We start from the raw sequence: 23891 nt of genomic DNA on the forward strand, positions 1-23891 counted from the left end.
TTATAACAAATAAGAAAACAACATATAGTCAGTTTGAAATGCTGAAAGACATTCACATACCTAATCAGAAGTTTTTATTATTTTAGTTTATTCTTAATACCTACTGTAATACACTTTTCCCATTAATGGCCCATTGTACCTTGAAATGTGGACTGCAGCCCTTCGAGCTGTCAAAATATTATGAATTATTAAGCAAATTATTAAAATGATCCTAACCTGTCCTCAAAAATAACACAAAAAAGTTATAATGCCAAATAAATTCAGAAACGTTAACTGCATGAAAAGTAACAACGTAACATTTATTAATTGGTCACATTTAAATTATATTAAATACATCTCACATATCAATACATACATTCAGCAGTGCTGAATCAATACATTCAGCACTGCTTTTAGACAACTAAAATGAATTTAGTACAAAATTAGTTGTTCCAATTTAACAGACTTTAAGTATACCAATTTATAGTGTGCCACAAATACATTTAGTTTTACTAAAGTAGGCTACATGCGAATAAATTTTGCTTAATTATACTATTTTCACTAGAGTAACCAGTGATGTCTTGTTAGTGAAGACACCTAAAGGCACAGCAGTGCAAGTACAGAAAAAGCAGACACTCTATTAGATCTGATAAGACTTTATAATACAGTGAAAGTCAACACAGACAGGCTCTCATTGCTCTTTAAGCTACGTTATCATGACAGAAAAACATGTCAATTCATGACTCGAAGCACTTTGTTCCTCCTTATACACACATTTACATGAACTAATTAAAAAAATAAAATTGCACTTAAAAAATAAGGACAATAATCTGATCAGTAGCACAGAAATTAATATATTTCTCACTCAGTTTCTGTTAGAATGATGTCCGGCCATCTCTTCTCTGACACAGGATCTTATTTGGAAACCTCAAGTTATGGTTGTTTTAGTATAAAATAATCCACGTGTATGTGCCAGAACAGTTATTCCAGTTAAAATGTCCTCATCTCAGCTAAAGGGACGTGTTGTTGGTGCTCTTCATATTTAAAGGCTATTCTCACAAAGAAAAAAAAAGGTGAACAGTGGCTATGACTTTTAACATAAGAAAATAGTAAGAGTTCTGGCAGGAAAACAATAAAATTAGAAACGTAACATTCTTGGATTGCTCTTAAAGCATTCACAATGACATTTATCCCACAGATTTTGTTATATCTTAAATCATTCTCACATTCTCAGTGTGATTTGAGGCCATTTTACTGCAGCTCCCACTGTGGTCTTTTCTAGATGAAGGATTTTGCACTGTAGGTTTTCCAGTAAGCGACACATCCGTTTCACAGTTTCAGAATTAAATTTACACAGTTCCTCAAAAGGGTTTCATCCTCAAAGTGTGCTCTCTAGAGTATTATAGTTGTCTTTAAAGTTTTTGAGCTCCAGGAAGTGTTTGGGCCTCTTGCTGCGCTGTCCGGATGACGGCAGGTACGTGACCTGAATGGTTGAGGCAGACGAGGGGCCGGGAGAGCTGGTCAGATCTTTAGCTGCTGACTGGTGCTGCTGGTTTAGACTGGTGCTGCTGGAGTGGGTCTTGACACTGTGGGGAACAAAAAGGGAATAGAGTCAGTGAGAAAAGTGATATATATGAGCGATGAACAGCAAAAACGAGACAATAAAACTTACACATCAGCCAGTTCAGCCAGATCTTCCTTATACTTCACAAACTCTGCCTCGCCAAACATCTATGGGAAAGAGAACACAAGCCTCTTAAATATTGTCCTGCAGCGCCCCCTGCTGTAAATGACCAATTAACACACACATGACACTGGGACTGACCCCTGTCCCATGACGAGCGCTGTCGTAGCCCTCCACTAAGCGATCTAGGAGCGTACTGTGACTCGACTTGAACAGAGAATGAGAGTTTCGCAGGTCCAGCAGCCATTTCCTGTAGCGGCGACCAGTCAGAGCACTGGCACTGCGACACAACTCGTGAAATGGTAGATCTATGGGTGGGACAGAACCAGATCAGACAAGACTAGACCTGCATGCATTCAGTTTCCTATTTCACAAGCTTCTCACAAAATTATTTTCACCAGGTAAAACTATGCAATAAATAAATTATATACAGTATATATATCTTTATCTATATCTATATCTATCTATATCTATATCTATATATATATATATATATATATATATAGAGAGAGAGAGAGAGAGAGAGAGAGAGAGAGAGAGAGAGAGAGAGAGAGAGAGAGAGCAAAAACTATGGTTTCCACAAAAATATTAATAATATTAATAATTGATAATAAATGTTTCTTGAGCATCAACTCAGATTATTAGAATGATTTCTGAAGGATCATGAGACACTGAAGAATAAAGTAATGATGCTGAAAATGCAGCTTTTCCATCACAAGATTAAATAACATTTTTAAAATATATTATTCTTTTCATTTTAAATTTCACTTTAAAACATATTCAAATAGAAATCAGTTTAAATTGTAATAATATTTCCCAATATTACGGTTTTCTGTTTTCACTGTATTTTTGATCAAATAAACGCAGCCTTGATGAACACAACGGTTTCTTTTAAAAACATGGGGGGAAAAAAACAATTACTGACCCTAAACTTTATAGCGGTAATTATATAAAGAAAAAATTGGTTTGGAAATTTATGTTAGTATTATAAATGCTAACATAAAACTAAAACAAAGATTTTTTTTAAACTAAAATATAAATAAAAAGTAACATAAAAATAAAATGTATGAAATAAAAATGGCCACAAATTAATTATGCCATGGCATATTATAAATCATGAAACCCCCATAACTGTTCTGTATTACATATAAAAATGTCAAAAGATAACTAGACTCATTAGAAAAATTCCACCAAATAGTCCTAAAATATTAAAGCTAAAAAAAAAAAAAAAACTAAATAAATAAACTAAAACATTCGGACAAAAACTACAACAATGACAGGGTGAAAACTAAATTAATATAAATAAAAACATCCAAACTACTGCATTATAAGGCTGATTACTGAAATATGTGATTATTAAAACAAAATTAAACTGAACATGGTAATTATTCATGTGAAATTGATGTGAATTCATTTAAAACATCTTTCCAAGTAAGCCGTGATCTTGACCCGGCATAATCTTGGGCTGCACACAGACAAAAGAGGGTCTTACCAGAGTCTCTGATGGCATCTAACGCTTGCATTCTGAAGAGATAATTATAACAACCTGCACAAACATAAACACGGGCATAAGTTTTCACATCTGCAGCAGTGTTATAAAGAGAACTGCTAGGGGCTTCTTTGGTTCCCTCACCATTCTGGCCTTGATGCTTCAGTCGATCGTCATCTTTAGAGAGCAGATGTGGCTCATAGCGAATGTCATTCACTTTAGACAAACGGGAGTCAATCTCTTCTTTCAGGTCCTGTAAAAAATGCAAATTTGCTTCAGTGCATTACAAACTAGGTATACCACAAAAAGCATCATAGAGGTATAAACAGAAGAACAACATCATATAAATAAAAGACAAGACTTTTAAATCAAAGTCATATAGTTTTGCACAAGAGTAGCTAGTTATATTTTTAATTCAATAAAAATCAGATGCATGATGATACAGTACATGTGGTCAGCCGCGGCTCGTCTGTATGGGCATAGGAATACAAAATATTCATCCAAACATAGACCTCTATATACATTACATTTATAAAAATATATATAAATATGATCAGCATTCTGCAACAATTATTTTTCAGATTCTCTAGACTATTTTAAGTCATAAAGTGAGCAAGATTTATTAAAATGTAGCGCATGGATTCGGCAGGCATGTATTATGATACTAAGCGGGGCAGTCGGTCTCGGAGCCCTACCTAGCTCTACAGCGCCCTGCAAATTTCCAATGTAAATCTGTGGTGAGAAATGTGTCTGCATCAGGTCAGTTACTAGTTGGCATGTCTGTTCTTCCTATGTGGAGTAGCTATATACAGTACTTACGTTGTGTGACTTATGTTTGTTCTGAGATTAGACATGACTTTTTTCCTCACTGGAATTCCTAACTTGTAAACAACACTCGGACACAATAAATACTACATAAAGGAAGATGGCATTCTATGCTTTTGTCATGTATACTAAAGTCTGTCAATCATCATTAGAGGTCATCATTGCCCTCTGTCTCGAAATATATAAAGCTTACATATCATGAACTAGCGCTAAGACCCAGAATCCGCCCTACCTAAATTTATGGCCAGGAGACGCTACTGCATGTGGTACATGAAGACATTTATTTCACAAAGTTCACTAGAACATATACTTTTACCATGTATTTTTACCAGCAGTGGCCAAGAATATTTAGGTGCTGATACTACAATAAAATGGGACCATAATTGTGCTACTTGTGGTCTGGAAGAACTCCTCTAGTGAGACATAAATTATTATTTTGGGTGTCAGGAGGAGCTGTTCATACCTTCGGTGCGTTATGACCCAGCGGGACGTGCGGTCCTCTGCGAGACTTCATAGCGAAGCGCATAATCTGCCTTTTCACAAAGATGAACAGCAGAACAAACACCTGCAGAATGACAGAAGGGTTCAATCAACATACACACTCAAATACAATTCTGACACGGGCGATTTAATTAGGCTCAAAAGTGAGTGATCTAACGTTACTACCTATATAGGCAGTATATTTTTAGCCAAATACGACGCTTTCTTGATGGGCAATTCAATACGTTTTGAAAATCTTACTATCCTAAGTAATCACCATCATAAACTATTCACACATCTGGGCTGTCAATGCATATTATACGAAGAAAATACTTAACGTTATATACATTGCTCTAGCTTTACTGTTGTTGTTAAGTATTCCGTTTAACGTTACATGTTTAAAAATACAAATACTATGCAATTTGGTACTTACCAGGCTTCCGTAGGCCATAACAAGCACAACATTTACACCGGAAAGAGTGTTTCCTTCTGCCATTGTTAGATTTGAATTAAATGCTCATAAAAGGAAGCTATAATCGGTCGATATTGGTAGTCAGTGGTACAAGTTCAGCTCGTTATTCTTCAGGTTGACAGCAACACTTGCAGGAGAGTTTTGTTGACATCTCCTGTGGTCTCTCTCTTCGTCGCATGTTTTGCATGAGAAAACTCTTCCGTCTACTCATCTTTGACGCCATCTTGTGGGTTGGAGTGAATAACGCAACGGTTCAGGGTTTTTCAAAAATGCCCTCAGCGATTCACAGGTCACGATCAGGTCAGCAAAACAAATATGTGTGCAAATTGTTCATAAAAATATCCTTGTGGAAATTGTTGCCTGTAATTCAATATAAATGTGCAATTAAATATTTGTGCTCCTTATCAGATAAACGTGTTCCTTTTTTTAAAGAAAAGTTGGGTTTTGTTCCCCCTTCTTTTAACCACATTACAATGCTTTTCACATTCCATCCTACTATTTTCAGAGAGTTACTCATACAGAAGTGGCATATAGGGTATATAAATTTACACCAATACCACTGTGTCTGTCATTGTTCCAAACCACAAGGCTTTTCCTCTGTGTGAGATTATAGCTCTAGGAGCTCACAAGCCACACACGCACATGGACTGTCAATGCATCCAAACATTATGCACATGGTTTTTCAATGTTCTAGACTTGTTTCTGTGAAAATGAAGTGGGTAGTCTCAGAACATCTGAATTAGCGGACAGCTGACCTTTATCAGATCAACACACTGAACAATGACACCAATTCTTTCAGGAGAAACAGAGGTGGGTGGCAGATGCATGAAAAGACAACAAGGGATGAAATTGTTTCCCCAGTAAGAACAGATATCACAACAATCATGACTTTATCTCAAGCCCTGGTAAAGAAAGATGGAATAAAATATCTGTATTGTACAGACTGTGGTAGAAAAATGAAAAAAAGGGTGGTAGGCAAGTGACTCGCTCTGTCCTGTTAAAAAAAATAAACCACACTAACCATTTGCATTCTGCTTTTGTCAGATTTGTATGACAGTCAGTGCAGAGATACACATTGGTATCAGATAAGCCATTAGCTTAGCTGTAGGAAGGATGCAATGCTATTCAGCAGCTAAGAAGTTAAATTCTTCCACTGTGACCAATTTCTCGACAAGAAAGAAGCTGTTTTGGCTAAACAGGACATCAGACGACAGAAGATGTTGAAACATCTAATTATACTGTGTGTCCACAAGCAGCTCAACAATGTGGCTTATTTCGTTTACTTTATCATTCCATCCCGTCTGTCATGTCAGTGTGTTGCTTGCATTCACTTGCAATCAAAAACTGATCGAAACTTACAGTTGCAGTTAAATTTTTGTCTCTCTGAATGAAACCACAAACTTAACCAGCTTCCTCTGCTGTTGCTGTCAACAGTGTGCATGCGCCAGTGATGCAAGACAGACCGTTAAGTGATGATGGTTATACTGCATGCACAACTGCTGTTAAGGTAAACCACGTACATTTATTTTTATTTATTTACAAAATGACAAATTTAGCAAATTTATGTCACATTTATACATGTGATCAAAAACAATACATTGTATTTAGATAATGTACATATGCAATATATATAGCTATATAAAATATAAAATGTATACATATAAAACAACACCATAAAAAAGTGTATCTTTTCATTCACATGTTTTAGAGCATGTAAAAGATCTGGCTGTCAAGTTTCACATACATTTAAAGCATAACTCCCGCCCATCTGCTCTCTCTCTCTCTTTCTCAGCCTCTTTCTCAGCTACTTTTTCTGCAAACTTCATTTGCTCTTGCAGCTGCAGGAAGTTGAGCAACTCAGCCCACAAGTGTGCCACAGAAATACAGCCAGGTAATCAACTGTCAAAAAGTTTTGTTACCTTTTCGAATTGTACTGTTGGAATAATGGTTAATTTAGTTCAGTTTCAACGTGTGTTGTACCTTAAATCTTTTAAGGTTGTGTGTGATCAGTTTTGCTTTATATTACAGGCCCATGTATCTTGAATTTATGTAAATGATGCTTGATGATGGCTAACAGATTTTTTTAAAAAAATGCTCATGCAGTAGCTGTTTGCAAAGATGTCCTTGGCATTTCTAAGAAAAATATGCAATCAATTATGCGGCTGGTACTTCTGGTTTCAGTTGAAGCATTGGTCAATGCAACAACAGCAAAAAAAACATCCTTTTCAAACTCTTGCATTATCTTGCATACTCTTTATTCATTTTACATTCGCCTCATAATAAGCCTGTCTTTGTTATCATTCCTTGCTGTTTTAACACTGCTTGACAGTCTTTAGCTCATCAATGTTTGCCAACATATGGCAACCATCTCTATAAATGTTTAGAAAATCTCATCTCACAGTCATATGCTGCAAGTTCTTGATTTCTAATTCTCCAATGATCTGGTATTAACATAGGCCATATAAAAATAGGGATAACTGCTCCTTTCCACAACCACGGTATAACAGATCACTCATTTAATACTGTTTTTACCATAAAGAACTGTGAGCAATAAATATATATGCAGAGGAAATCAATGAACAAAGAAGGAGGGTAGATGGAGCAGATAGAATAAATGCTGCTCAGATAAAACATATATATTTTTGCATTAGCATAACGAAACCCTTAATGTCAAGATCGAAAGGCGTGTCATTTGAAGATGCATAAGTTTCAAAGTGTTAGGTAAGTTGTAACATCAAGTCAAGTCGTCACCTTTATTTATATAGCGCTTTTTACAATACAGATTGTTTCAATAATGCAACTAAGTTTGTTTCAGCTGTACAGCCGATCTAGAAGAAAACAGTGTCACAGTTGAATTAGTGTAGTTTTGTGGTGTTGGACTGATAATTTTGTTTTGTACTGATGGCCTGAATATGGTCACTGAATCAGTATGCATGACATTGCATAATTGAATATTTGAATGATTAAATACACATTGCATGTCACTTTTGTCTTTTGGAGCAAATACACAACACCAAGGTCAACTGTTGTCCAAATAATGTGTATATATGTTGAACGACGCTGTCCTACAATCCTATTATGGGCCCGTTAGTCCAACTTCAGAAAAACCAGACAGGTGTGGTTTCGGTTGAATTTCAGCACTAACACTTTTAGTCAGACTGAAATTTAAATTTAAAGTTAACTTGTCTGTTTCCAACAAAAGTCAGTCCTTCATTCATCCAATACCTGAACATGTTCAGAATGCAATGACTCCAGGACCAGATGATTGTCACAAGCATTTACCTACAATTTCACACTGAGTCACCAAGAAACCATGAACCAGGAATGTTCTCATTAGACATGAATGGTGTACATGTTGAGAGGTGTGTACAGTATATGTATACGAGAGACAAAGAAACTGAGACACAAATAGATGGAAGGAGAAAGAGAGAGAGACAGACAGAAACAGACGGGGGAGGAGAGAGAGGTAGGGAAATGAGAGAGGAAGGCACAACAATCAAAGGGGGTGGAAAAGGGTAAGCATGTCAAACCAGTCAGGCAAGTTCTTATTACAGTAGAAATGCATCATAGAAAAATGACAGACTGCAAGCAGTGAGAGAGAGCTTAAAGGCACAAGGGAAGATGGGGAGGACCTGTTCTATCAAACTTCTAAGGGGCACAAAAGTCCTCGAAGGTACGTTACTTCTGTTTGAAGAGCTAAAACTCAACGTGTGGTTAGATTACGTGACAGGTAAATTGTATGTCCATTGTTGTTCAAGCGTGTGCCATGGGAGAACAGGTGTTTCTGTAAAATGACACTGACCTGTTTTCCTTGGAAAGTCTGTAATGTTGCATTCATATGGGACTGGTAACCTTATTTTGCATCCATATCTGTGAAATACTAGGCACTAGTACATGGTCATTTGTGGTTATATGAGCAACTTTATAACAACCTATATTTACTGTGTCAATGTTTCCTTTATTTGTTTTCAATCAGTTCAGGTTTATTTTCATCGGGTCTGTATTTGCGCTCCTGGAAGATGTACGTCACGCTTCTTCCTCCTCCCACTCTATCTCTGCTTGCTGTTTGCTTATGTCTTTTATTTTAAACATAACCAAAGCACTCTTGACCTATATATGTTCAGTTTAAGATAACAAAGGCAATCTTTACAACAGAATAAGGTGGGGCAAACAAATCTGGAATTGAACATTACAAAACCGTGATTTAAGTTTCAGCTGTCGATTCAGTATTGTCTTAAACTTTGTTAAAACTTTGCTTCTTTATCAGTAAAATTTCTAAATCAGTGTTTGCTTGATTGCGTGTGACTATTATCAGATGTTACTGAAGTGTCTGAATGAATTTCAATTTGCTACTTTGAATGAACGTGGGTGTGTAAGGAGAACAGGGTGCAGAGTTCCTGCGAGGATAATTGACATAATTCACCAATTTAAGATACAGTAATCCCTTTTTTACTGAATTTTTTACTATATTGCATATTGTTTATTCACAGAGATCGGCATAAAGACATGAAAATGTATTTAAAGTAAAAATACAAAATACCTCAGTTGAAATGTATCAAGATAACATACCAAATACTGTGTGGGGGAAAATTTATTTAAATACAAATAGGCCCTACAGTATTTTGTATCTAGAAAATACACAAACATGTAAAATTGGCCATTCAGAGATCACTATTAGGCTGAAGTCTGCCTGGACCTATTCTGAAAGCAAATAACATTTTGGTGTGTACAACTGCTTAAACTGCTTTTATTCCTTCATGTAAACTGAAGACAAATCTGAATGATGTTCCGTTTTAACCTTGATCAACAAGTAGAATTGACCATGACATCCCTACATTATCTTAGTCCTTATTAATGCAGAAAATTCGCTCACCCAATACTAGAATGAGTCGTACAACTGCAACTCACAAGCATGAGTGAGCTAAGGGGTTTAGGGACCTGAACTAGTTGATACAGGAAATCAGCAGCCTAATAAAGAGGTTGACTGGCACAAAATATTTTATGTATTTTGAAAAAAACAAAAATACTGAACTTAAATTAATTAAAATTTGTATTTTAATAAATATTTTTTATTTCAAATACATATTTTAAATACATGTATCTGAAATACTGCACATACCTGTTTATTCACACATTCATTGTAATGCATCTTCAGAAAGATTTATGTAGCTTTAACTATGTGTGCACCGTAACTGTGTATGTTGTGTTAGACAGGATTGTAGTCTGGTGTGTTTGACCTGTTATCTGACTAAGTATCAGGTTTTGTAAAAGAGCTGAAGAGTGTGACAAGTAACATAAAGAATGTTGTAAGAGTAAACATACAACAAAATGCACACATACACTGGTTACTGATTTTTTAACCTTTTATAAATGTTTGATTTTATAGAGTGAGGAATACAAGTAAGGTCCTTGTCCAGAGTTTAAAGATGTTTACATATGAGGGTATAGATGCTGTATGTCCGAAAGAGATTTATGGACTCTCATTGTAATAAATATAGAGTTTCAGTATGTTGAAATTCTGAGGTACTAGAATGAACCTGGGCAGGTGACTTGAAAATGCACTTTAAGCATGTACACTTTGTTGAGTGGGAGGTGGTGTATCTTAGTGGTTAAAGGGCCTGGCCAGGTTGTATGTTCAGACCATACAGGGTTGGGATCCATTCAGAAAAAAATCTAGACTGCCTTTTACAGTTCCTGAATTTTAGTTAATGTAGCAAACCGGATGATTTAGAATTTGAATCTAATGAAGTGCAATTCAATTGTTAAACTTTATTTGTTTAAAGATAATCTTCACATGTGGTTTTTGTCTTTACATGACAGAACAAGATAAGTAGCAGAGAGTACTGAGACCCATTACTAGCTCTTTTTGGATCGAGAGAGAGTGAAACATCTGTCAGAAGCTAAATTTAGCAGGTCTCCTCCGCCACCCTGGATTACAAACACATTTTTCCAGCTTTTATAACGATGGTAGGAAAATACAGCCCTTCTTGATTACTTCACAAATGCTGTCGTTCCGAGAAAAAAAGGAATACAAAATTTTGATCAAGTTGCTGAAAATATGTTAGCAACCAGCCTTCCATTCATATTGTAATGACTAAACTGTGTGACATTCAGAGACATTTAAAACCATGAGTTTGCATACTGGAACTTTTCTACGTCAATTTTCTGAATCAGACACAACTGGCAGCATAACTGAAGGTGCAGAATCATCCAATGTAAAGCCTATTGGCTCTGCAGCTGCTAGATTCAAAATTCGCTCTGCTAAAACACTTCAGCGAAAGTGTGAGCCGACTACTAAGGACCTCAGGATGATAAGTAACATCTTTGAGGGTGGAAAAGTTGAAGACTCAAGCCAGAAAAGTGATCCTGGTGAGGACCTCAACAAAGTCTCTACTTCTTCTGCAAGTTGTACCCACACTGACAATAATGACAAAAAGACAGGTAAAAATGTAGGTAATGGCACACATAAGGACTCAGCTCTTTCCATCAATTCTGAGAAGGATGATGTGAGTGCTAAGCAGTCAAATACTCAAGAAGAAGAGAGTCAGACAGCAAGTGACAGTGGCAAAGGAAATGATTTGAGGAGATACCAGTCAAACAAAAGCAAAAGCTTAGACTGGAGAGGAACAAGTAGAGCAGAACATGGGAACAGAACTGGGATGACTAGTAGGACCGGAGAATTTGATCATTTTATAACGCGATCCAGAAGTTTTGAGAGAACAGGGGCAAACAACAAGATAACTTCATACACACAAGAGAATCAACCCAGTAGTGTTTCATGGAGGATTCATGCTTACAATGGAGCGAATCAGAACACTGACAGAAAGGTTTACCCAATCTCTGGATCTACATCTGTGAAAATGAACCGCAAATTTGCTCTGGAACAGGCAAGCAGTGGCCAGTCACTTCCACTCAGATTGAAGCCAAGACTAAGCCAAGGTAGTATTGGAGAAGGTAGCAGTCTCTGGGCACAGCAACAAGGTGAATCAAGTCTTGATCAGACAGACAAAAGAATGGGATCCTGGGCCAGAGAGCAAGGACCTTCCAATACTGAGGAAGTAACTGGAAACCAAACAATAATGGAAAGAATTGAGAAACTGTTTGGGGCAGATGCAAAATCTGATGCACACTCAAAAAATTCAATTGGATTAAAACGCAACAATACTCTAACTTCTGATGAGTCATTTCCTAAATCTATGGATACTGTGGACTCTACTCCAAGTCACAGAAAATACACTACTGACTCTGTGTTTGGAACTTCAGATTTTTCTGACAGCCAACAGGGGAAACCTTCTTGCAATGTAGAAAAAGCTAGAACATTGCCAAGAGGATTTTCAAAAACATACCTTTGTCAGAAGCAAGAACCCTCCGCCAACAAAGAGAATAAAAATGACCAAAGGGACAATTTCTCTGGATTAAGTTCTTCAATGTCATCAAAGCCTACATCGAGTACAGAAATGTCCTCTGTTAAAAAAGTTCAGTCACTTCTGCCTGAAGACAATGAAGAGACAAGCAGAAAGTGTTTAACAGGGTCTCCAAAGTACTTTAGTCAGTCCTTAGAAAGGACCAGGAGTAGGCTGTCAGCAACTGCTCAACACAATGCTCACAGGAACCAGTCTGCATGTTCGGATAGTAGTTCAAGCGTTTCCAGCCAGGGTGTCAAACGTTTGTTAACCAATTCTGAAGGAATCAAGGGGGAAATTGGTAAAGTCAAACAATCCGATAAAGAGAGCACACAAAGACTGGACATAAATGAAAACAAGTATCTTGATGGTTTGCAAGATGGTATCACCCAACCCAAGTACCCACTAGCCTCAAAAGGTGCAGCATACAATGAAATCCATAAAGAGGAAGAGAAAGATGAAGTTTTCACAGATAAAACTAAAGGAAAGAGAGCAGAAGCTGTGCTAGAAAAATTGAATGTGCCATCCTTTGATTCAGTGAAGAATACAATCACCATGTTTGAATCTTTGGCTCAACAAAGCAAAAGCACACGGGAGACTTTTCTTACCAGGAGGACCTTATCTGTACAAGAGCATCCCAAACCTGCGATGGCTCTTGTAAAGAAGAGTGATTCAGATAAAAATCTACATTTTGGAAGGGTTGTGGGGAACACAGAAAGCCTAAGAACAAATTTCTTTAACAAAAGTGATTCCAATGATGAGACTGAAGGCACTCTAGAAACAAGTAGAACTCCTCATTCAAATTCCATAGTCAAAGTAAGACCAACATTGGAACGTCAAGAAACATACAAAAAGAGTGTTGAGCTTGCTCCAGCATTCAAACAAATAACTGAATCAAGAACTGAACAAGTTATCAACAGGAGGAATGAAGATGAATGGACAACAGTAAATAAAACACACACGGATGAACCAGATTCTGCCATCACTGCAACCTCAGGGCTCAGAAACATAGGGACAATGGAAGAAAAAGCAGGAATCCCATCAATCTCTCAACAGTCAAATGTCAAAAGTTTATCAAAGCAACAGTCAATTAATATAAAAATAGTTGATGATGATGAAAACACACAGACTAACTCTCCTGATATACCTCTCAAAGTTAGCATTCAGAAGCAGATTAACCCTGGAGCCGTAACAGTCAATGGTAACCTTCCCAAAGCGCTGCCCAATCTTTCTCAAAGCTTTACTCCTGTCCAAACAATCTATTCCTCACTCAACAATTCTAACAATAACAACTATGAAACAACAAGGAAGGATTGCACCATATTGACTACTAGCAAGGCTAGGTGGAGCTCTGATGAAGAAGATGATGATGAGGAGGAAACTGAAGAAGACTCTGACTCAGGAGAATCATCTGTGACCATCACAAGCAACATGAGCCAATCAGAACGCAGAAGTTTTTCTCTAAGGTAATTGATAGTGGAGTGTCAGCTTATTTCACATGCACAAACCAGCAGGTTGCCCTGTTTATGGCTACACCTTACCTTGCATTTCTTCATGCTCCTGCCACCCTATGCTGTACTGTACCTCCTTTCCTTTAAAATATGTTTTATATCTCCACTTCACATAACCCCTATTCTCTTTCTATATATTTACCTCTTACAGTCTTGTGGACCTATGTAATTATGGTGGGGTGGACTACAAACCATCAGATAGCAGTTTGTCAGAGAATGGTGAAGATTTGCCATCTACACGCTCTGCGTCCTTGAGCTCAGACATCTCAGCCTTCTCTTCTGTGACTCTGTTGAGCACTGATGAACTGGATCGCTTACTGGACGATGTCAGGGGCTTGGGAGATGACACCCTGCAGGTAAAACAAGTCACATAACTTCGTCCTGAAGCATATAATTTGACAATGAAATAGACAAACTGTCATGACATGTAAATTGTAAGTCTTAAGAAAAAAAGACTTCCTTTTTCTATCACAACTTGTATTTCTGACGTATGACAGAAATATGAAGACGTGCAAGTGGTTGTGTTACACAAGGAGGTGGGGAGTGGCTTAGGATTTACCTTGGCAGGTGGAGTGGATCAGAATAAACCAGTCACAGTGAGTATCACCAAATGCTGTGATGTGAACATTTTTAACTAATAGAAACCAATACTGATGGTCAAACAAAAGACCACACAAAAAGCAGCAAATACAAAAAAAACTTAACATTTGTTTAATACTAATCTATTGTGCATCTAAAAAATGTCAGAAGAAATTCCTTCAACTCTGCATTTTATCAAAATACCAACTCTTTGTTTAACAACTGGTAAATGCCTCTGTCTTTAGGATTAAATCCTAATGTTTAAGTAACTTTTAAGTACACCAAATTTCATTTTATGCTTCAATACAGTATAACTGTACAAGTTTTTGGTAGTCATTGCAATTTGACTTTAATTGGAATGGGGTGTTTCACCTCCATCTCATCTCTTAGGTCCACAGAGTAATCCCAGGAGGAGTAGCAGCACATGAAGGCTCTATTTACGAGGGTGCCCGGGTGTTATCGATCAATGGCACTGCCCTGCAGAACTCTGCCCACTTGGAGGCTCTGCGTACACTAAGAAAAGCGAGGGGGCAGGGAATGGCAGTGGTTGTTCTTCAGAGTGGTAACAGCAGAAGAGAGGCCACTGAAGGACAAGGAATCACAGGTGGGTGATGGACAGATGGCAAAGAGGTGGTGATCTGAAGGAAATCATTTTATTTTACAAATGTATGTGGTTGTCACCATGAGTGTGAATTTTGGAAAAAGACTTAATTAAAGGACAAGTTCGGTATTTTACACTTAAAGCCCTATTTTCAGATTGTTTCTTATGAAATAGAATGGTTAAGAATGAAATTTGGACAGATGCTGCTGATCCAAGCTCTCAACGGAAGAATGTACGGGTGTGAGACGTTTGGAAAAATAGATCCACAGTTTTACAACGAATGGTAAAACAACTGTTGGAAGGCATCTTTTGCAGCGATTTTTGTGTGAGCATATCAGTGAACACCACAGACCACTCGGTGAGTTTCACGTCTTTGTAAACGAAAGTTGAATGCGTTTTAGGAAGGATAGTTCATATATGCACCTATTGAGCCATTGTGAAGGTGGGGGGGTGATAACACAAAAACCTAAAATTCTCGGATCAGCAGCATCTGTCCAAATTGCATTCTAAACCATTCTATTTCATCAGAAACAATCTGAAAATAGGGCTTTAAGTGTAAAATACCGAACATGTCCTTTAAGTTGTTTGATAATAATACTGATAAACGGAGCAATTCCAAGAGGGTCCTCAAACACACCATCGGTGCTCTGGCCCTAATTAAGTTGCCTTACCTTGTATACAGGTGAGATAAAAATGTGTGACAAAATAAAGCAGAGTCTCTTGTGCAATCCCATACTTTGTGTGTGTATGCCCCCTACAGGCAGAAGAGTCCGTGTGACTCTGGAAAAGTCCAGCTCTGATCTTGGCTTTAGTCTGGAAGGAGGGGTGGGCTCCAGCTCTGGAGACAAACCTCTCACTGTACAAAAAATCTTTCGTGGTAAGACCACTTTTTCCCAATTTAAAGCAATCATAAAAACCCTATTTGGATAGTTATTGTTTCTCATGGGGCCGTAAGAGATTTTCAACATTTACAGGGGGTTGTCGGTGATTTTATTGCCGTTTGAATTCAGACTACCATTGTTTTTCTCCCACCACCCACATAAAAATCCTCGTCCGAATCCACATCTTTGGGTTTACAAGAAGAGAGTTTCACTATTTAAATCCTTTTTGACCACTGCCGAGCACCGTACGGTTGTGCTTCGCTGTAATTTGGATGCATTTTAAAGATGTAGCCTACACTTTTATTACTGAAATGATGGAAAGTATTTACAAGAAAGATATTTCATCACCGCTCAAAAGAGAAAGAGAAGAAAAGCACGTAAACCTTTGAAATGGGCCGTTATGGCAGCAATTATATACATTACAAATGTAAACCAAGCAGCTTTATGTCCTACCTCATGTAAATAAGAGGCTGTATTCACTTATTTCCGGTAATTTCCACATTTTTAAAATGACATCCATCATTCTGAGATAAAATATAAGACAGAAAACCATTTTAACTAGCGCGTCTATCTTCCTATTTTTAAACAGGAGATATTTAACATTCAAATAAGGCTAAATAGGATATTATTTTCCTATTATTAAATTAAATATGAATTTATTCTTATTATTACAAGCAGATGACAAAACTCACTCCTCCACCAGGAATAAATCGCCATCCGAATGCATGAGTTTTGTCACTGAGGTGCCATGCAAATTAATTTTTACAGACGTCCACAATGAGAAACAATTACCGCCAGAATATGGCTATATTCAACACAACTATTCGCTATTGTGGATTATGTGAGAAAGTCTGGGAAAAGAAAAATGTTAATCTGATTCTACCAATTACAAATGTAAAGGCAAACTGCCGTTTACCTCACACCTTACTGGCATCCCTCCTGTACTTCTGCACAAGAGGGCAATTTTGAGCTTGTGCTTAGTCTCATTCTAGGCTCTTTCATAACAACATGCAATTATGCCAATTACTTGTTTGCAGGTGGACCAGTCAGTGAAGTGTTTCCTGGGGATGAGTTGTTGGAGGTGCAAGGTCAGAGTTTGGCGGGTATGATGCGGCTTGAGGCTTGGAACCTCATAAAGAAACTGCCTTCTGGTCCAGTGGAGGTCTTACTACACCGTCCTCACCAGCCACGCTGAAGACTTTTACTTTCCTTCTTGCACCTTATTTCTCAAAGCGCTTTGCAATTCAGTCATAATTCAAACAATGGTATATTTTTTTCGTTTAAGGATTTTTGCTGTTACAGGTTCTGTGAAGTTGTATTTTTGCAAATGTTTAGTTCTGCAAAAATATGAAGTATAATTTTTTTTTTTAGATAACTATGAATTAATACTGCCAAAATTAAGGGCATAAAAGCACTGGAGGCCAGGAGGTCATTTTTTTAGATATCACTTACTTCATGCACTCACAGTATGCAACTATTGATATTGTTTTGTACAATCAGTCTTTATCAGAAGCAATTATATATTTTTTTTAGTTTTTTATGCTACATGTATATTCGTATATGTTGTCTGTACTGCACATATCCGTCCCAATTAAACTTTTGTAATATTAAAGACAAAAGCAGCAACTACATTTCTTTCATAAGTGATATGATGGCATTTTCATAACATTTCAATGCACTACTCTTTTTACTTAATTTTGGTAGTTTTTAGTAGTTGGACTATGAAAGTCAATGGGGAAAGTCATCACATTTTTGGTTACTGACATTCTTCAAAATATCTTCTTTTGTGTTTAGCAGAAGCAAGAAATTAATAAAACTCTCCATTTCCATATGATCGTTAATTCAAACCAAGCAGAAAAGGGTTAAGGTAAATTTACCCATCCTTTAAGAATACACTTAATACTTTCAATCATAAACAGTATATTTCATTTTAATAATTTCAGTCAATGCTTGGTTGAAACAACAATATTATCACCAATGGTAACATTAAATATGAGTTTAAACAAAGATGTTGGCTTTGGGAAAGAAATTCAAGTGTACAGATATTTGAGCTAGATAATTGCAGAATTACCCAATTTCTGTCATCTAATCTTCCAATGTCAAAATGATTAGTTTATCAGATGTACAGAAAAGCACGATAAGTGTTTTACAGCAGCAACTCATAGATCACTAAATCCTGCACGATTATTAATGATTTATAAAGGGGGTCATGGTTTAGATCAGTCAAGCTACAGTATTATGTGGATGTTGCCTCCCTGATGTGGGATGTTTTTACCTTGCGAGGATATTTAAAACAGGGTTTAAAGGTTAGCTGAGCTAATAGACACAGACTGAGGTCAGAGATCTGTGAATAGCAGGGCAACAGCAAGTTTTGCACAAAACCTGCAAGCCAATACTAAAAATGAGTCTGGTAAAAAAGATAGTTAAGAGGATGAAGGTGAAAAATGAACTAGCACGACAAGTTATGGGAGAGATCTTAGGCACTTTTGTACTTCTGGTAAGTTTTTGCATTGTTTTCACTATTAAACAAACTGAGCATAGTTATTGATTTATAGATATTGTTTGTTAGCACATGTTTTTCATTAATGAAATATAAGATGTTTTCAGTTTTGTAATTTAAAACTCATCACTATTAAAATATTTATTTTTTCAATATGGTAAAATTTGTTAATGGATTAAAAATCATTAGATAATGAATAACATTTACAGCATTTATTAGTCGAGGTTAATGTTAATTTATAAAAAATACTATAGTACATTGTTAATTCATGTTTGTGCACATTGTTAACTAATGTTAATTTATAAAATGTAATGATGTAATACTTTGTAAAAAAAATAAATAACATGAACCTAATGAATGCTGTAAAAGAAATACTGCTCAATAATAATGCATGCATTAACTAATGTTAACAAAGTGTTATGAAAATACCACATAAACACATTTTGTTTACATACATTTTGCAACATTTTCCTTGATTCTCTGTTAATATTAACATAAAATGTAATAATTTAATTAAGAATTCATAAAGTGATATTTATATGAATAAGAAAATGTGCAATGTGCTTTTTTGAAGGGCTTATGTTGAAAATGATTGTGCTATCATACATGTTACACAAAGAGATAAGCATAAGTTTTACAATGGACAAATGCAAGGTTCTGTGAGCATGTGCTTTTGCTTATATATGCTGAGAGTGTGTTTATTTAGCAATGTGTGCAAGTTAGCAGAAACTTTTAATCTCAAGTAATGTGCAGTCCATAATAAAATATTCCAGTGCAGGGTCAATTTAAGAGTACTATCAGGGTTAGTACTAATAGCAATAATGTTACAACATCGCTTATTACTATGGCTGCAATTCAGCCGGTAATCAAGCTTATGCATGCCGACAATCAGAACAACAGCATGATTGTGACAGAGGGTGATACATTTTTTTTAAAACTTTGATAAACAAAAAGTTAATATGACATAACTTGTGTTTATGACACAATTTGGCCAGTTAGTGGTGGGGTGGGGGGTTCCACCAACAAAAATGCTTTCAAAAAGCCAAAACATCAGGCTTTGCATGTACTGTAACACTAGAGCATAAAAACATCCCTGTGCTTTTATGCTAAATAGCAATGCTATCATACAATCATGACCATAACAACTGTAACTGTTGTATACCCAATTAAAATAAGCAACTAAAATTATTAATATGTAATTCGTTTTTCTCTGCTGTAGCTGTTTGGTTGTGCTGCAGCAGCTCAGGTGAAAACCAGCAGAGAAACTAAGGGACAGTTTCTGTCTGTTAACATGGCCTTCTCTGTTGGCGTCATGTCTGCCATGTACCTCTGCAGGGCGGTATCAGGTAAAATGGTTATAGATTGGGCTGTTTTGTGGCAGTTAAGGAGAAATCCTTTGTAATATTACCCTTTTTTGGATCGACACAAACTGACTTCTGTTTATATATATATATATATATATATATATATATATATATATATATATATATATATATATATATATATATATATATATATATTTCCCTCTCTCTCTATTCCTCATGAAGGAGCTCATCTAAACCCAGCTGTGTCTCTGAGTTTCTGTGTGTTGGGAGACCTAGCCTGGATAAAGCTGTTACCCTATTCTCTTGGTCAAATATTGGGGGCTTACCTGGCCTCTGGACTTGTCTATCTCATCTACCATGGTAAGAAGAAAGAGAGAAATAAAGACATCCTTTCTTTAAAGATACACCCTATATCTTAACAGTAATTCACCATTCTATTTTTTCAGTTTTGTGTTTTTGAAAAAGAGAGGATAAAGATTATTTCTCAACCCTCCTCTCCTCCAGATGCCATCATGGAGTTCAGTGGTGGAATTCTGACTGTATTTGGTCCTAATGAAACTGCCAGTATCTTTGCAACTTACCCAACTGATGTGGTATCAGTGCAGACCAACTTCCTCGATCAGGTCGGCAAAAGGCCATATCAGATTAGACAAGAGCGCTGTAGTTAACTACTGATATAATAAATCATTGTAGTTGAATCTAATCTGATATAATATGCAATGCTATAACGCAATAAAACGTTATACAACATAAAAAGATATATGACACGTTTTTCAAACATTAATCAATTATCAATAGATCTTGTCAGCATTCTGGGTCTTCTGACTAGACCATAATCTTTCTCTTGTTTGCCTGTGTGTAGGTGGTTGGCACAGCCATGCTGATGTTGTGCATTCTACCTCTGAATGATAAGAGAAATGCTCCTGCTCCTGAAGCGTTGCTTCCACCCATTGTAGCAACTGTTGTACTTGGGATTTCCATGTCAATGTCGGCTAACTGTGGAGCTGCCATAAACCCTGCCCGTGACCTTGGTCCACGACTGTTCACGTTTACAGCAGGCTGGGGCGCAGAAGTCTTTACGTGCGTACTTTATTAACCTATTAACAAACAGTCTAGATTAATATACAGATCTATTAACATCAGATTAAGTGATTTGTTATCTATCCCCTTGCACCTCCTACCTTTTAACTTATCTCTCCTCTGATAAATCAAATTACCAGGTATTTCACTTGCTTAACTCCAGTGTTCTATTAAAATTATCTCAGTACATTGCCCTGAAGTGTGTTCTTCACTTCTCCATACATGGTCATTTCCACGCCCTCTTTTTTTCTGACCCTCACAGGTGCTATGACTACTTCTTCTGGATTCCATTAGTGGCTCCTTTGGTGGGGGGCGTGCTGGGGTCCATCATTTATCTGGTCTTCATTCAGTGGCATCTGCCTGAGCTCGAGGATGAATCTGAGTCTGAGGAGATCAAGGAGCAAACAAAGGACATGGAGCACAACAGCAAGAAAGACGAGTTATACCTTAAAATGTCTTCTATTTAAAAGCCTGCGGGACCATTGAATCTGCCTCACAGCATTTCCAGAACCTGCTTCCCATATTTTCCCTATTATTTCTGGACTGTTTTATACTGTAAATAAAAAATGGGGAAATGCCACAACATAAAAACTGGGGGGAAATGTAAACCCCCTTTCCCCTAAAATATTAAACTGGGACTTCTTTCAACTATATGTAGAAAATTACTGTCGCCTTAATCGTTCACTGTTTCATACAGTAGATGGGAATTAAAATATTTGTATATAGTATGTACAGTGTATTAGTTATTTTAGATGATCCTCTTGTTGGAAGATGGTGGAATCTAGATATATTGTTTGTTGTCTAGTGCTCTCTCATGTAAGTGACTCAGTATGTTGCACGTAAATGTTGTGTTATTACATCACAGGAATACATTAGGATGAGTGTGTGCATATTTGCTGATGTCATGTGGTGTACATTAACAAGTTCACAAACAAAAAGTAAAAAAAAAGAAATGGGTGGACCTGTTTGAAGCTCCTATTTAGCAAATATTTATCTGACTTTTAAACTTTGGGAATAAGTATATTGATTATATGTACTCACAAGGCCACTTTACTGGCATGCATGGTACATCCCTTTATGAGAGAAATTATTTCACCATGCACTAAATGAAAGACCTCACTACTCAAAAATAGTGTCAATAATAACTGCAACCATAACACACGAATACAAGGATTTAAGAAACCATATCTTCTGTCATAAAGGGTTCTGGTAATATTACTGATCAGTATAGAGCTTTTTAGGTCCTGTTTGGTTTGATTTGAAAAGAGACACGAGGGGTACTTCTCAGTATCCCTCCTCGTCTCCTCTCTCCTCCGTCCTCCATCCTATGACCCGGAAACCGATCGAGCACAGCCATCTTGAAGGACATCTCAGTTCTCTAATTGCACCGCGAGGAGTCGAGGATCGAGGAGTGAGGAGGCTTCCTGAGGAGTCATGAGCGAGGATACACGGGTGTATCCTATGCGGAAGTCTTTTATCGACTAAAACGTGACGCACATATAAATTCTCCTCCCCCTTCACATTGGTCACAATAATTTTGATTTATACTTTACCTTTGCAGTTTATATAAACCACACATCTCACATATTTCAACAGGGTATCTTGCTTTATTAATATTTATTATGAATTTCTTAAAGGGCTCCTATTATGACTCTTATCACAAGATGTAAAATAAGTCTCTGATGTCCCCAGAGTATGTATGTGAAGTTTTAGCTCAAAATACCCAACAGATAATTTTTTACAGCATGTTTAAATTGTAATTTTTTGGAGCTCACAAAAACATGCTGTTTTAATGTGTATCCATTTAAATGCAAATTAACTGCTGCTGCCGGCCCAGGGGGCGGAGGATCAGGAGCTCACGCTCAGAGCCAGGACAAGGACAATCTCATCTGATAATATCAGAACATAAACTCTCAGTTGGTGTTCATTTTGACTCGGAGTCGGACAATAATGCCCACAGAGCCAGAGAATATATGCTGTATGGAGATAGAACAGGTATAGTTTAGTTTAATTATGATTATAACTTATTTGTCATCTGCTTTTATCCACTATTAATACAAGCCTGCTGTAGCAAACCCCGTCCGAATGATGACCAAAATATACTGACGAATTCAGTGAAGTTTATTGTACATCACGCGGTGAAGTGACGCTCGAGTAATCAAGTATTCCAATGTATAAAAAAAAACGCTTTCATTCGATCCCTCCGTCCTCGCGTCTTTTCCTTGCAGCCTTTCCTCGCATCCTACAGGGGTGGAGCTGAGACGCGAGGAAAGGAAACGTATGAGGTGTACGGCCATTAACTTTTCCTTAGTGTTTGGGGTCACTCTCTCAACACATTAAAGTAACTGGCTAATAATTCTGGCATTTGCTCACAAGATGTAACAGATTTGCCCAGATGTGTGGGTCAAAATATCCACAACAACCATATAAAATCAATTATACAGTCATACTTGTCACTTATCCAGTCACCACACCAGCTCTGTCACCTCCACCTTGGTCGCACCGGCTCCGCACAGCCCTCCTGGACCTCCGTTGTCACCCGGTCCCTCCAGTCTCTTGGATCCACCCAGGTCTCCAGATCTCTCGGCTCCACCGCTGGTTGCCAGACCACTAACTGTTTCTGGGGGTTCACTTTTATTTTACCTACCTTTTGTCTTCTGCATTCTCCTTACCCTTGTCTCCTGTTCTTCCCTCAGACTCGTCCCCCAGAAACAGTCCCACGGACCCAGCCCCAAACCCCATCTCTGCAATAATAATTAATAAAGGCTGGTTTCTAAAGTACTTCTTCCTGCCTCTATGTATTAATGTTCATGGGTAGCCTAAATGGGTTCCATTCAGACCTTAACATTAAGTATTTTACTGTTATATGTCAACAAGATTCAACAAGACATTTTCACCTGGCTATACCCAATGTTTAGATCTGATGTGGTATTTATGCAAATTAGCACATACGTAATTAGATTATGCACCGTTTGTCCATGTTAACAAACAATTTCAAAAAACTTGTAATACATTTTTTGTTTGTCTTCATGTAAGTAATCAACTGAGTAATTTTCATGGTGATATCTAAAGTTTAAATTTT

General features: G+C 37.0%; 3 protein-coding genes across 5 annotated transcripts; 2 read left to right on the plus strand and 1 right to left on the minus strand.

Moving 5' to 3' along the window:
- Nucleotides 1-619: 619 nt before the first annotated feature.
- ltap1 (lipid transport auxiliary protein 1) lies at nucleotides 620-5127 on the minus strand. 2 transcript variants are annotated; one of them, XM_084089769.1, is made up of 7 exons: nucleotides 4891-5124; nucleotides 4441-4542; nucleotides 3297-3405; nucleotides 3156-3209; nucleotides 1805-1971; nucleotides 1652-1710; nucleotides 620-1565 (listed from the first exon to the last, which is right to left on the minus strand). In XM_084089769.1, the coding sequence occupies exons 1-7, from the start codon at nucleotides 4951-4953 to the stop codon at nucleotides 1358-1360; spliced, it is 762 nt and encodes a 253-aa protein (XP_083945895.1). In that variant the 5' UTR covers nucleotides 4954-5124; the 3' UTR covers nucleotides 620-1357. The 2 variants fall into 2 exon arrangements, with proteins under 2 accessions (XP_083945895.1, XP_083945894.1); XM_084089768.1 differs by having other exon boundaries at nucleotides 3156-3405; nucleotides 4891-5127.
- A 1242-nt stretch (nucleotides 5128-6369) lies between these two features.
- Nucleotides 6370-17523, plus strand: LOC311067722 (uncharacterized protein). Of its 2 annotated transcripts, XM_084089761.1 has the most exons (8): nucleotides 6370-6436; nucleotides 6722-6820; nucleotides 10750-13798; nucleotides 13995-14199; nucleotides 14341-14439; nucleotides 14813-15026; nucleotides 15784-15900; nucleotides 16942-17523. In XM_084089761.1, the coding sequence occupies exons 3-8, from the start codon at nucleotides 11058-11060 to the stop codon at nucleotides 17097-17099; spliced, it is 3534 nt and encodes a 1177-aa protein (XP_083945887.1). In that variant the 5' UTR covers nucleotides 6370-6436; nucleotides 6722-6820; nucleotides 10750-11057; the 3' UTR covers nucleotides 17100-17523. The 2 variants fall into 2 exon arrangements, with proteins under 2 accessions (XP_083945887.1, XP_083945888.1); XM_084089762.1 differs by lacking the exons at nucleotides 6370-6436; nucleotides 6722-6820 and adding an exon at nucleotides 8336-8602.
- A 127-nt stretch (nucleotides 17524-17650) lies between these two features.
- aqp10a (aquaporin 10a) lies at nucleotides 17651-21537 on the plus strand. The gene is made up of 6 exons (XM_084089767.1): nucleotides 17651-18401; nucleotides 19624-19750; nucleotides 19952-20089; nucleotides 20234-20352; nucleotides 20592-20809; nucleotides 21072-21537. Exons 1-6 carry the CDS (start codon nucleotides 18306-18308, stop codon nucleotides 21274-21276), a joined length of 903 nt encoding a protein of 300 aa, XP_083945893.1. The 5' UTR covers nucleotides 17651-18305; the 3' UTR covers nucleotides 21277-21537.
- Nucleotides 21538-23891: the final 2354 nt, after the last annotated feature.

This window comes from Abramis brama (genome assembly GCF_963993115.1).
Source record: "Abramis brama genome assembly, chromosome: 17".
NCBI lineage: Eukaryota > Metazoa > Chordata > Actinopteri > Cypriniformes > Leuciscidae > Abramis > Abramis brama.

Excerpts from the sequence above, each read along its gene's own strand:
- ltap1 (XM_084089768.1), bottom strand. The coding sequence starts at position 4,953 with ATGGCAGAAGGAAACACTCTTTCCGGTGTAAATGTTGTGCTTGTTATG. Across the intron at positions 4,543-4,890 it reads TTATGGCCTACGGAAGCCTG|GTGTTTGTTCTGCTGTTCAT; the intron begins GTAAGTACCAAA and ends GTCATTCTGCAG. Across the intron at positions 1,566-1,651 it reads CTGGCTGAACTGGCTGATGT|TGTCAAGACCCACTCCAGCA; the intron begins GTAAGTTTTATT and ends TGTTCCCCACAG.
- LOC311067722 (XM_084089761.1), top strand. The coding sequence starts at position 11,058 with ATGAGTTTGCATACTGGAACTTTTCTACGTCAATTTTCTGAATCAGAC. Across the intron at positions 15,027-15,783 it reads TGAAGGACAAGGAATCACAG|GCAGAAGAGTCCGTGTGACT; the intron begins GTGGGTGATGGA and ends TGCCCCCTACAG. Across the intron at positions 15,901-16,941 it reads TGTACAAAAAATCTTTCGTG|GTGGACCAGTCAGTGAAGTG; the intron begins GTAAGACCACTT and ends ACTTGTTTGCAG.
- aqp10a (XM_084089767.1), top strand. The coding sequence starts at position 18,306 with ATGAGTCTGGTAAAAAAGATAGTTAAGAGGATGAAGGTGAAAAATGAA. Across the intron at positions 19,751-19,951 it reads CCTCTGCAGGGCGGTATCAG|GAGCTCATCTAAACCCAGCT; the intron begins GTAAAATGGTTA and ends TTCCTCATGAAG. Across the intron at positions 20,090-20,233 it reads TGTCTATCTCATCTACCATG|ATGCCATCATGGAGTTCAGT; the intron begins GTAAGAAGAAAG and ends CCTCTCCTCCAG.